Below are 14,158 nucleotides of genomic sequence, written 5' to 3' on the forward strand. Positions count from 1 at the left end.
TATTCCTTCTAGAATAACTTATTTTACATCACTTAACAACGTCCCCTTTCTGCGGCTCTGAAGTTCCATAAGAATCAGCTGAGTAGGTAGATTAATTTATTCCTTCCTAGTGTAGTATTTTGAGGTGTCAATAAAACCAGAGATGCTAAAGCCAATTTCAACAACTATCTGCTAAAAGAATAAATCCTTCTTAGTGGGGATGACATTTCCATGCCCTGAATCCTGGGGAGAAAAGTCTGGCAAACAAGAAAAGATTCAGGTAATTCTTTTCTGTGAGAACAATAGTTTTACAGTGGGTGCACGTGGGCAGAATTTTGCTAAACATTGAACTAGGGAAAATGGAGAGTTTCTTTAAAACCATAGGTGTATAAAACATCCAGGTTTTTTTAGCAACATTAATGTGCGAGCAGTCTGCTTTGGATAAACAAAAATGAATTGCTTTCCTAATTGTGAAAATTTATATGTTTCTAACTTCCCTAAAATATAAGCAGTGGTCAGAAAGAGTCATGTACCACAATGTTCATTGCAGCTCTATTTACAACAGCCAGGACATGGAAGCAACCTAAGTGTCCATCGACACATGAACGGATAAAGAAGATGTGGCACATATATACAATGGAATATTACTCAGCCATAAAAAGAAATGAAATTGAGTTATTTGTAGTGAGGTGAATGGACCTAGAGTCTGTCATACAGAGTGAAGTAAGTTAGAAAAATAAATACCGTATGCTAACACATATATATGGAATCTAAAAAAAAAAAAAAGGTTAGGAAGAACCTAGGGGTAAGATAGGAATAAAGATGCAGACGTAGAGAATGGACTTGAGGACATGGGGAGAGGGAGGGGTAAGCTGGGACGAAGTGAGAGAGTGGCATGGACCTAATATACACTACCAAATTAAAATAGATAGCTAGTGGGAAGCAGCCACATAGCACAGGGAGATCAGCTCGGTGCTTTGTGACCACCTAGAGGGGTGGGATAGGGAGGCTGGGAGGGAGATGCAAGAGGGAGGGGATATGGGGATATATGTATATGTAGAGCTGATTCACTTTGTTATAAAGCAGAAACTAACACATCATTGTAAAGCAATTATACTCCAATAAAGATGTTTAAAAAAAATTTAGAGAAAAAATTATATATATAAGCAGTGGAACAGAGTGAACTCACATTAGTTGACTAAATTCTCCATTGTTTATAAGAAAATACTGAGCAAAAGTTCTTCCAGCTTTCATTAGCCTGAAACCTGATTATAAACTCATAGTCATCTGTGGACCTTAAAAGGATTCTGGCATTTAAGGTTCTTTTTTTTCTATTAAGTAATTTAAAATACCTAATTCAGAGCTAACTATCAAGAGAAGCTAAAGAATGCCATTTTACTTTTTAAAATCACAAATATCTAGAGCAGAAAGGACCTTAACAACCATATCTAGCAACCCTCTTTTTTTACAGATCAGAGGATTGAGGCACAGAAAGATTGATTGACTTGTCCAAGGTCATAAAGGTGGGCAGAGCCAGGAGTGGAATCCAGGTTTTCTGACCACTAGCCCAGTCTTCCTCCCACTATTTGGACTTTTCCATAATTTTATTCACTGTTAGAATTGGGACATTCAGTTTTTTTTTAATTGTGGTAAAATACACATAGCATTTAATCATTAAAGATTTAAAAATCTCTTTAAATAGGCAAACACATGAATATGGAGCAAACACATGAATATGGAACAAAAGTCAAAAGGTGCACAAAGGTTTTTGGTACACGGTGACTAGTTCAGCTCCCTCTCACTCCTGTGCATCCCAGATCCCCTTCTTGGAGGCAGCCACTGCAAATAATGAGGCATTTTAAGTAGACCATTTTGGTCTAATAACGTGTCTAAACTGACATTGTATTGTATTATTCTTCAGGGATTGCAGTTTGGCCTGCCAAGTTTAGGTAATGCCCAACAAAGGAAAAACATAAGCCGTGGAATTGGAATATGGAGAGAGATTTGTGAACTGATTTGAAAATTACCCACAGTCCAAGTTATTTCCAGTAATAGAAGTGAGGGCTCTCTTGCATCAGTACTCTCTTACTCAGATAATGCCTTTTGTACAAAGAGCCTCAAGTATTTTATAAGAGCTCTCATGTATCCTCATGACATGTAAAATCCCTGAGTATTGCATAACTGCGTACAACTGCTTTAGAGTCTATAGCACATTGGCCACAAGAAAGAATTATGTTGATGTTTGAATAAACACCCCCAGGCTCTGTGAAACCATCAGTGTGGGACATCACATGGATCTGCTTCTCCCAGCTTCTGAGCCTCCACGGCCTACCTGATAAAACAGCCCCTGGTTCTTGGATGGGGTGCATCCAGGCATTGGGGCTGGAGAGTTCCTCACAGACTGGACAGGTTGGCTGAAGGAGTGAGAGGGGGCTCCAGGAGTGCATGTGCACCTTTGGTTGTGGAGCAGGAAAAGCAGCAGGGCAGCAGCAGGCTCTTGGTACCGCCCAGCGCCTTTGTAGCCTTAAAGCACAGGCGCTGACTCTGGTAGATAGCCGCGTGCAGTAAGTAGGCGACTGCCCACGTGGTGAGAGGTCAGCCTGGGAAAAGCTGCAGGCCCAGACCCCACATGCCACAGTCGGGCTTCCTCCCAGTTTAAAAGGCAAATCTCCCCAAGTGAAAGGGAAGAAGAGGAGACTGCAAGTGGTTATCTTTCTGTGATACTTTGTGTGACTCTCTGACAACAGGTGTCACCTGGCAAGGGAGAGGACCTAGGAGGTCTGCAGGTTGTTTTGAAGACAGATGAGAATGGATCCAGGGAAGCTATAGGGAGAGGAGAGGCGAGGTGGGAAGAAGTTGTCTTTCTGAGAGAGCAGTTCTTTGACTTCTGTACCACTAGACTCTTGAACTCTGGGTTTCACATTCTACTCTCAGGCAGTGTTTTTTTGTTGTTGTTTGGTTTTTGTTTTTGGGTTTTTTTCCAATTTTCCTGATCCTAAGGACTCTCCTGGAGTACTTGCTAAAAGTTCAAATTCCTTGGCCTCTGTTCCATAGATGCTGCCTCAGTCTGAGGTTGGGTCCTTGAATACTGGGTAATTTTAATAAGCGTCCAGGTGATTCTGGGGAGCGCTGTCCGGTCAGGACTGGGTTCTGATATTTTGCTCTAGATTTGTCCTCCATTATAAATATAAATATCGAAAGTATTGGGAACCTTAACTGCATAAACAGAGCTTTATTTCAAGAAAGCATGAATGTTCATTTCACCTCATAATAATGCCTTGGCATTGATTCTTTTTAATGTTTTTTAATTGTTTAAAACACTGAAGTATTAGTTCACAGTAACTATTAAAACATCAGTTCTGTTAATCTTTGCAAACAGAACTACTGAACGGCCTTTTGTTTGTTGTAATGGCCCTGCCGTATATTTGACCTGGACTAATACTATTTGATTTAAAGTTATCCGGAATTTAGAGTTTTGTAATTGATAGTAACTGTTTTTTATAGTTAGAACTTTTATAATGAGGAAATAGCTATCATTTCATCATCACAGTCATTTTAACAGTTTTAAATGTAAATTAAAAATTTCAGTGATTGTATTTTTTCTTTTCAGATAGGAACCAAGGCTTTAACCTTCTCAGCTCATTGGCTGGAGCAAACCATAGCACTGGATCAGCAGAGACCTGCCACTCAGAGGTAAAGATTTTTCCTGGATCTTTTCTCTTCTTTGGCTTTAATTTCTACTCGTCATTATGAATCTTTACACCATTCATCATTTTCTCCTTTCCATTTAAGAAGTGGCAGAGAATATTAGCAGTAGATAAAAGGAGAACCTAAAACAGCCCTCTTCATGCCTGCTGCCTGTTAAGAGCAGGCTAGTTCGGCATTAAAGCAGTAAGCCCTTTTGAGATGTCTGCAATTTGGGCTGTTCCATGTGTTTTTGCTAGAGTGCTTTAAAAAATGTGCTAGGATTTCCTTAAGGCATAAAGTTGCCCCCAAATCTTTAAATTATAAAATAAAATTAATGGTTCTTTTTAAGTACTTCCTGTGTCCTGTACAATCTGAGGCAAGGTCCTTGCCCTTAATGAGCTTAAATAGGCTGATTTCAACCCTCTGTCCTCAAGGACTTTGGTCCAGGTCTGCCTTGGTTGGCAGGTTGGAACCACGAGCACATTATGTAGTGCCACATTGTCTTTCTGGGACCTTCTTCCTCAGTCTCCAAGCTGTTTGTGATAGGATCTTATACATTTTCAGATTTTGAGTAAAACATGATCTTAAAGCAAACAATATGTTTTAATAGTCAATAGCAAAATCATAATACTTTTTAATTTTTCCTTGAGGAGAAACACTGCTGAGTTAGTGAATTTTTAGCCTTTTGTTTAATGTGACCTTGATCCTTCTTCCATCTCTCTTTGTGTCTGGCTCCTATTACTGCTTCTCCAAAGCTAACCAGTGGGTGGACGTGCGAGCCTTTCTGGATTTAGTTCGGAAGCAACCTCCTGTTAAATTGTTGCTTGTGTGTATTTTCCTCACCAGCAGCCCCAGTTGCCAGCAGCAGAGAGGACTGAACCCCTCTTGGATAATCGAGGTGGTGCGTCTAATACAACAGACACTCAGGTCGATAGCATCATGGGTAAGCGCCTCTCTGGCTGCTAAGTGACAGCTCTGTGGAACTTGCAGGAGCCCATGTATCGGGGCATAAATCATCCAAGGGGAAACTGACTTTAAATGAGGACGAGGGAAGGAAATTGATAGTGCACCCCAAATGAATGTTAGCCTTGTGGACGTCTGTCAGAAAAAGGAGAGAGAGTAAATACATTACAAATCTGTGGGCACCATTATCCTGCTGATTCTCTCAGCAGGATCGTGATTACGATCATCTTAGCTAGAGCAGACAGAACCAGGTGGTGAAACAGCTTTATATCTCCATATTACAGTTTTTTCATAGTATTTCACAGTAGTCAGAATTGATGGTAACAAGAATAATACAGCTTTATAAGCCCTCCCATATCTTTTTGAAATTCTTTTATGTCCACATTCTCATTTGGTAATGAAGTTTGGCAGAGAAGTTATTTTACAGAGATGAAGATGAGGCCCAGAACAGTTTAATAACTTGTCCAAGGGCACCTAACAAGAAGGTCCTAGAGCTGAAACTGGAATCCAGTTTGCTGCCCAAAAGCCAGAAAGCCAAGGAGCTTAGTTAACAATAAATATAAACGTTCTTTTGTCGGGGAGCTACTGACGTCACTACTTCTTTTTATGCCACAGAAGGCCCATGTGCAGTAATAAGTTTTAAAAACTTTTTTTTTCTGTTTGTAAGATAATCCATGTAGAAAACTCAAATGATTGGTTATAGAAGCATATTAAGAAGGAAAAATTGGTATATAATCTCTTTCTCTCTAGTTTATTCAACCTCATCCTCTCAGTTGAACCCTTCATATTAGCTTCTAAACCTGCTAAAATCTCTGCCATGAAAACAAACCATTGACCACACTGAAGGAGGTGGGGAAAATAACTAACTTAAAGAATTTGGGAAAATGGTATTCTGACTGGATACCATGAGTCCAAAACCAAAAAGAAATGAACAGAAATCCTGCACTCTGTTTAATAAATTTGATTCTTATAGGGGTATGGGTTCGAAATTCTGAATATTTATATGTAATATATTTTATATATATTACAGTTGAAAGAATAAGAAAATATAACATAGATAATGAGAGCTAGGTTTCTCACTGTCAGAGAAAGAAGTTACAAATAAGGAAAGGGGAAGGCTGGGATGAACCCTTTGGTACTGAACTAGAACTGAAGGTATCAGTATGAACTCTTGGGTTTTAAAATATAGTTAGAGCAGTAGAGAAATAAATATAGATATGTGTATGAATGTGTAAATACATATATATATTTCCTAGCTCTGTCCACTGGGAGGACCTAGAAGCAAGCAACAATAATAGCAGTGGACATACTTAGCACTTAGATCTTGGTTTCTAAATACCATTCTCCAAGAAAAGGTACCAGGGCTACTTGGAGAAGTGGTTGATTCAGGGCTGGGGCAGGAAAAATGCAGGATGAACGTGGAGCATCATGGTGCCAGAAAGTAAGGAAGTGCTCAAAAAAAGAATGAGGGCATGTTGAAAGGGCACAGGAACCAACCTGAAAGAGCTTCCAGTGGCTAAAGCTGGAACAATTTGACCAGCAAAGTAAATTAACATAGTATTGGGCTGTAACCCATAGAATAAAATACATATCCATGAATCCATACTAATTTAAATAAATAATTGAATAAATGCATAACTGGAAAGGAAAAGGCTGCTCCTCCTTACAGAAGAATTCCAATTAATACATGTAGACATTATGAGGGAAATAGAAAATTACCCTTAGCCACACACCACAGTAATAGTTGTCACAGGCAAGATCCACTGATGGATGGTGAAATTAGTAGATGAAAGTTTAAGAAGAAACACGACATTTCCATAGTCAAAAAGTATCTTTCCCAAGTTATTTATTACAAAGGGGAAAATAGTAACTTTATACTGGAAAAACCTGGCAGATACCACTTTAAGTGATGAAGGTTACGTCACCAGTAACAGGACATATTGACATCATCTCCCTCCAATATGATGCACTGAAAGGGCACTCACTTCTGTGGTGTTCCTGCCAAAGGTCCATAACGTCAATCTAATAATAAGAAAACATCAGACAAACCCAAATTGAGGGATATTATACAAAATAACTGGCCTGTACTCTTCAGAAGTGTCAAAATCATGAAAGACAAGCCAGGACTTAGGAACTGTCACAAATTGGAGAAGACTGAGGAGATTTGACAACTAAATTCTGTGTAGAATCCTGAATTGGATCCTGGAACAGAAAAAAGGATATTAGTGGAAAAAGTGATGAAGGTTGAATGAAGTCTGTAGTTTAGTCAGTAGCATTGTTCCATTATTAACTTCGTGATGTTTATAATTGTACCATGGTTATATAAGATGTTAACACTGAGGGAGGGTGGGGGAAGGGCATATCGGAAGGCTCTGTACTATTTTTGCAACTTTTCTGTAAGACTACAGTTACTTCAAAATTCTTTAAAAAGATGAAACCAAACAAAAGTAAAACACTTCCTCAACCCCACATCTCCCTCCTCACTTTACTTATTTCCATTCCTCAACTCATTCCTCAGTTCATTCCCATCTATAGCTCTTGCTCCCATTTTCCGTGAAAACAGCTCACCAGCGACTTCCATGCCACTCAATCTAATAGACGTCCTCCAGTCCCCATCTTGACCTCTTGGCGGCATTCAATATTATGAATCGGTCCCTTTCTGAAACATTATCTTCTCTTGACTCACCCAACACATCTCCTGATGTTCTTCCTACCTCTCTGATGATTCCTTCTCTTGCTTTGGAAGATTACACTCCTTTACCCAGCCTTTAAATATCTCCATTCCTCAATGTTCCATCTAAACTCCTCTTCCAAACCTGTATTTAAGCATGAAGTGATTCTGTCCACATCCACAGTTCAGTTATCATGTATACAGATTAATCACAAATTTTTTATCTCTAGCCCTATATACCAACTGCCACCATGGCATGCCCATTGAACTAAAGCAAATTTATTCACCAAATGCATCTTTAACATCAAATTATCTGTATGACATTGAAGTAGATATAAAGAATTATGTTATCATCCTTGTCTTCAAGGAGCTTATAGTCTAAAAATGCAGAGGCAGGCCTTGTAATGTAATGTAATGGGTAAAGCCATGGGCTTGGAATCCTGGACAACTGGGTTCAAATCATGGCTCTACCACTAGTAGTGAGATGACCTTGAGTAAGTTATTTAGCATCCGTGGGCCTTAGTTTCCCCTTCTATAAAATAGGGGTGACAAATCTTTCCTCACATCGCTGTTGCAAAAATGAAATGGAATCGTATAAGTTAAAGCACTCAGTGGTGGGGACAAAGCAAACTCTCTCTCTTACTGTAGTATTTATTATAGTAAAAGTAGACAGATGCTAGCATACAGAGTAGTGTATGCCAGTGCCAAGACAGCTCTGTAAACACTAAGTGTGGGACAAATCCTAAGGAAGGAGACCTGTGAGTTGGGACGGTCAGGGAAGACATCCTAGAGGTGGCTGGCCTGGAGTGGAGGCTGAGTGAAAATTCTGATTAAAAACAAACTTTGATAAAGAAGCCACATGCCGAGGTAGAAATAGTAAAGGATTTGTGATAAGAAAATAGGAATTTAAATTGGCTCTAGGGGCTTCCCTGGTGGTGCAGTGGTTGGGAGTCCGCCTGCCAATGCAGGGGACACGGGTTCGAGCCCTGGTCTGGGAAGATCCCACATGCCATGGAGCAACTGGACCCGTGAGCCACAATTACTGAGCCTGCGCGTCTGGAGCTTGTGCTCCACAACAGGAGAGGCCGTGATAGTGAGAGGCCCGAGCACCGCGATGAAGAGTGGCCCCCACTTGCCGTAACTAGAGAAAGCCCTCGCACAGAAACGAAGACCCAACACAGCCATAAATAAATAAATAAATAAATGGATCATCACGTTAAAAAAATAAAATAAATTGGCTCTACCTCTGAATGGCTGTAATTTTAGATGAGTTCATTTTTAAACTCAGCTTGCTTCATGTGTAAATTGTGGACAGTGGTATCTGTCCTAACCACCTTATGTGGTTGTCAATAACAGATGTGAAAATATTTGTTGACCAGTAAAATATGGTATAAATTTCAGGCATTTATTGAATCCGTGGACCTTAGTGCAGGGCGTGACCTTTAGAATTGGAAACATGTAAGTCTGAATCCAGGGTCACAACTTCTTAGCTGTGACCTTGAGCAAGGTCACTTGATCTCTGAGCTCTGGTTTTCTCTAGAAAAGTGAAAACAGAATTCCTTGCCTCGTTACAGTGTTTTACGGATAAAGTGAGTTGCTGTTCATTTGTGAGGGCTCACTACCAGCCACGCAGGATGCAGCACCATGAGCTGTACAGCTGGTCCCCAGTGGGCACTCGTTCAGTGGCAACCTTCATCAAAGCCAGATTGATTGCTTTTGGATCCTGTGTATTTAGCACATACATAAATAATGTGTGGTGAATCCTTATTTCAGATCCCACGTTAGACCTGGATATTCAAGAACTAGCCAGTCTTACTACAGGCGGAGGAGATTTGGAGAATTTTGAAAGACTATTTTCAAAGTTAAAAGAAATGAAAGGTAATCGGATCCATTGTGTCTAACAGATTCCCATATTGATGCGCCTCTACTTTATATAGTAGGATTTTACTTTGTAACTGCTGGTTGCATTCCATGCTCTGGCCTCATCTGAGAAACGTGGGTACTGGGGGACTGCCATCCTCTGTTGGTAAAAATTTCCTTGGGAAAATTTTCCTCTTTCTTCATTCTTTTTCCTCTTACTTTCCCTTCTTCTCTTGCCTGTCTCTGTTCCTTTCAGTGTGTCTCATTAACATGGAATCAGTAAGATCCCTACCAGTTTACTCACACCATTCCCATCTGGAAAATTTGGAAGACTTAAACTTCCTAACAGCTATAATGACTACACCATAAACGTGTCTGTGAAACCCATTTCCCATCTTCTAGTGTTACAACATCCATGCATTCCAGATTGTCCTGCGCTATTAGATGAATTTCTTAAGATATATTTTCCCCCTAGACAAGGCTGCGACGCTTCCTCACGAGCAAAGAAAGTTGCACGCAGAAAAGGTGAGAAAATCAGTCAGGTATTTATTGAGTACCTACAGCAGGTCCAGTGCTATAAGAATGGTATATCACACTTGTTTACTTCTAAAGTATCTTACTGTGAACTTTTTGTTGGATGTTAACTTATAACTAATTGAATATTTACCCAGTAGTAATATAGTTGCTGCAGTCAAACCAAGATTTTCCAGTGTATGTTGAGTGACATTGGAACACTGAGGCTCAGGATGTTTGCCTTCTTAGCTGTTAGGCTGGAAAACGCTTAGTTATTTTGTTTGTTTTGGTTTGGTTATTACCAACACAACACGTTCTTGGCAGGAAATGTATATGGTTTATGGTATTCCATTGTATGAATGTGTCATAATTTATTTATCCAGTTCCCTTTTGGACATTTAGGTCATGTGCCTTTTTCTTCTTCTGTAGTGAAGCTGTGTGTATCCTTATACATCACCTGTGTAAACAGCTCTGATTATATCCTCAGTATAAAGTCTAGGAGTAGAAGTCGTGGGTCAGGGTGTTCAGGGGGTTTTGACAGATGTTACCAGAGCGTTGGAGGGCAGGGTGTAGAATTTTAAGTCTTAATCAGTTCTGTGTATAACATATGAAACGAGCTGAAATTCAGTTGTTGCCTACAGTTTGTTGCTTGCTTCTCTCCACAGGTGGCCAAAGCTTTCTGGATGGCAATTGGGGGAGACAGAGATGAAATTGAAGGCCTTTCATCTGATGAAGAACACTAAATTATTCATGCTAGGGCTTGACTAACAAAGACCCTAGCTCTCTCTACCTGAGATACTTCCCTGCTCAACCCAGTCATCTTTTGCTGAACTCCCCATCATCATGTTGGCCGCCTGACTTGTTTATAGGCTCCCGTGAATTTTAGTTTTTAGTAGGGGGTAAAGCAGAAATCTCTTCTCCCTCAGAATATCGTAAGGGAGTGAGAATGACAGTAAGGAGTGAGAAATTCTCAAATACACTTTTCTGCTCTACGAACAGGAGTGGGATGAGGCTCAAAGGCCTGTGTGATATGCCCAAGTTAAAGAAGAACCACCAAGCCACTCCTAGTCAGTCTTTTAAGCAGCATTCCCCGCGTTCACACTTAATCACTGCAGATCGGGAGCTTGTGCCACCTTTCCTGGGTTGTGGATTTTTTCTGTCAAGGAACTTGCTGCTCTGAGGTTTGATGCTTTTGATGGGAGGAAAGATTTAATTTGTGCTGTAGTATAGACTATGTGCCAAAGCCACTGGCCCTCAGGTTAGTCTCTAGCTAAAAAAAAAAAAAAATGCATCTGGGCATTTCATTCGAAATATAGTATCTGAGCTCATGCTAGAAAGTATTGAGAAACCATTGTGAATTTTTAGACTGTAATAAATGATGCAAGGGTTTCCCACTCTGGTAGGGATAAAATAAACCCTTCTCTACCAAGTTGTGGGTCTGTTGGTACGCGTGTGTAAGAGAGAGAGAAGCTTAAGGAATTCCCTCTGTAGGCCACTGAAATGGTATGATCATATCCTGAGATTTTTGCATTAGTGTTACCATGGAGAAAGTTTTCTTTCTTAGAGTTCGCTATTTGAGATGGCAGAGCTGTGTTGTCACAACTCATACCCTCAAAACAAGGCAAGTTTCCTTTTCTCTTTCTGAAAGCCAGAGATCACTGCCAAAATAGTAACACTAAGGAGTGGGCGTGCTGGGAAAGGATATGAAATGTTAGGCAGTGAATCCCTGAGTACCTTGTGTTACTTCCAGGGCTGGGTGGGTCAGCTTCAGGGGAACTGATCACCAAGGGGAACGTTTCCTGAGGAAGAGTGGGAAATACAGCAAATGTAATCCTTATTTCTGTTTTCGTAGGCACTTTGTAATGCATGTCATGAGCCTTCACTGTGGTAGTCACTGCCATGGCTCTAAACTGGCTCAGGGCACATGGCCTGAGAACTGCTCCTGGCCTAGTGTGGGTAGGAACCTCTTAGATCACCAGCAGAAACAAGTTTCAGACACCTCTGTGCAACTCCTTCTAAGCACTGCAGAGCCTGACAGATGGCAGAATGACTGCAATGCTCCAGGTTCCGGGCCAGGGCGACTGCGGGAGGGAAGGTTTCAGTGATTGGAGCCATTCCAGGGAACATTGGAGGCTATCTTGCTTGATACTTTTTCTTTTCTTTTCTCTTTTCTTTTCACTATTCTGAAGGTCTTAGAGACTGTACCATCATTCCTCCAGTGTTTCTTTGAGGTGACTGCATCAGCCATTGACTGGGAATATAAGGGAAGCTGGCTCTGGGGTTGCAAGATGAAAGGTGGAACATATTTTTCTTAAAACGTGAAAGGTTTCAGAAAATATATTAGGTCACGTGGTTAGGAATAACAGACTAGAAAAAGCTGTGAACTTGATTTTGTGGATTAAAACAACGCTAGGTGATTAAAATGTGATTTATTTATAAAGTCTGCTTATGTGTATTTTTATGATTTTGTTGTTTTTTTGGGGGGGGTGGTGGGGAAGCCTTCCTTTATTGGATTAGGCATAAATAGCAGATAATCTAAGAGTTTGTCAAACTCACTCTTTTAGAATCCACCATTTATATGTATAATATCAAGTCATGTTTTCAAGATCTCAGCTATCTGGGGGTATTGGCCCCTTCTAGGGGAGATGTGAGATTAAAGTGTCCAGTGGTATCTACTAAAGGCCCACTTTAAGAAGAGTGATCATGAGCTAATAGTGTAATAAAAATTGCATTCTATCTAAAGTGACCTGTGTACATGCCACCATAAGTTATGGACTGTCCATCTGGGATTTAAAACAAGAACCTCAGCTTTTTTTTTCCTTAACCATTTTTCTGTTTGTGTAACACGGTGTCTGGCACATAGTGGGCACTTAAAGCTGGTTTGGACTTGCATTCAATAGTTTTGATGAACATGATCCTAAAGTTTTAAGGTCCATGAGTGTTGGGAGGTAGGGAGAGACAAGAATAAACTTATTTCCCTGAGAAAATCATACGTTATGTAATAATTTTAGAGTGATGAAGACATAGATATTTTTATAATTTTAAGATACGTTATCCTGCCAGAATATGAGAAGATTGACAGAACCAGTTTGCTTGCTCTCTATTTATAGAACTTGGCCACATCTAATTCAGAGAAGCTGGAGATTCAGGGACGCTAGACTTAGATGGCTGAGTAATATGGGATGTGGTTCAAGGACCATAGAGCGTGTCAAGCCATTACTGCAAACTACTTATAACAAAGGAAATGTGATCTATTGCTAACTTCGTGTTCCCACCATGGAGAGGTGAGGATAAACATTTTTGCCGTGGCCTGTCAGATTCCCTTAACCTTGGGTCAGTCTCTTGACAATGGCCATCGAGAGAGCACGTGGAGTGCCCCTTGGCCTGCCGTGGAAAAACAGTCTTTGAAGAATCACTGTCTAAGGGTAAGATGAGAGCTCCCTGAACTATTCTGAGCTGGAGTGTTTGCTGATACAAAGCTAAATTTAGCCAACATGTGTCCAGTATGGTCAGAGGTTTGATTCATTCAACGTTCTGACTGATGGAGACCAAGAATGCTAGATGAGTTAAGAGGTGCCTTTCACCCCCGACCCAAAAAACTTTAAAATAGGCAAGACAGCTTAGCTACAGCATTCTATCATTAAATACCCATCTCATAGAGGACTGTAGGCAGAGAAAGTATGAAAAATCAGGTCAAGTGTACCCCCTTAGTACAAGATTTTAAAACAACACCCTAACAATTATTACTTGCCCATAATTTGTATGTTCCTAAAAGCATCATGCTGACAGTACAGGGTGAAGTTCTAGTTTTGATTTAGATTCCACTTGGGGTTTAGTTTAGTGATCCATCCTTGCCCCTTTGGCATGTAAGCTCTTGCAGAAAAGGGTCTTAGACGTTTTCTAAGTTTTATATTTTGGGCATTACCTATGCCTGTTATTAACATCACCAGCCTTGCTCTTAATGTAGGTGTCTTTATTCAGAGTTAAGTGTGTGTTACAGTTCCTCTAGTATAGGAAGTATCTTTCTCGATCCTGAGGTGTTTCTTTGATTTGCAGAATGAAGAATTGAGAAGAGGTAATAGCAACGGCGTGATCTTTTGTTGGAACACCACTGAGCCCTGGTCCAGAGCTAAATGATGTGCTGTCCTACTTTGTTCCCCGTCGGAAACGTATTGATTCAAAACCTGGACCTAATGGTTATAACTAACTGCATCTTTAGAACACAGGTTTGGGAAGAAAAAATTCTTTTTCCTCTAAAATCCTTTTTTATCTGTGTGTATGTTGATAGGCTCAAATACTTGATCCTCACAGCCATAAATCTGTGAGGCATAAATGGGTCACAGAAAACCTCCTGGGTTCTCTCCTGTGAAGCGTGTGACCAACCACTGCCTCTCCCTTTTCTGTTACCGACCAGGTGGCTTTAATGCTACAAAATGTAGGCTGAGGGAGGCCTGGGGTAGGAACTTTATGGAAACAGCAGCGTAA

General features: G+C 40.4%; 1 protein-coding gene across 11 annotated transcripts in view; it reads left to right on the forward strand.

Annotated features, from left to right (window-relative positions):
- AAGAB (alpha and gamma adaptin binding protein) overlaps nt 1–14,158 on the forward strand; it is a 96,672-nt gene that overhangs the window by 70,023 nt on the left and 12,491 nt on the right. For 6 of the 11 annotated variants that reach the window (XR_009007593.1, XR_009007594.1, XR_003623409.2 and 3 more), the window contains exons 6-11: nt 3,590–3,672; nt 4,513–4,609; nt 9,074–9,178; nt 9,636–9,685; nt 10,339–11,968; nt 12,784–13,899. Coding sequence is in view for 1 of the 11 variants with exons in the window: in XM_007166069.3 (XP_007166131.1) it covers nt 3,590–3,672; nt 4,513–4,609; nt 9,074–9,178; nt 9,636–9,685; nt 10,339–10,416 (413 nt within the window). In the remaining 10 variants the exon portion in view is untranslated. Of the gene's footprint in view, nt 1–3,589; nt 3,673–4,512; nt 4,610–9,073; nt 9,179–9,635; nt 9,686–10,338; nt 12,114–12,783; nt 13,900–14,158 lie in introns of those variants that run through there. The other 5 variants (XR_003623411.2, XR_003623412.2, XR_003623404.2 and 2 more) reach the window with 5 other exon arrangements.

The sequence above is a fragment of the Balaenoptera acutorostrata genome, chromosome 3 (assembly GCF_949987535.1).
Source record: "Balaenoptera acutorostrata chromosome 3, mBalAcu1.1, whole genome shotgun sequence".
NCBI lineage: Eukaryota > Metazoa > Chordata > Mammalia > Artiodactyla > Balaenopteridae > Balaenoptera > Balaenoptera acutorostrata.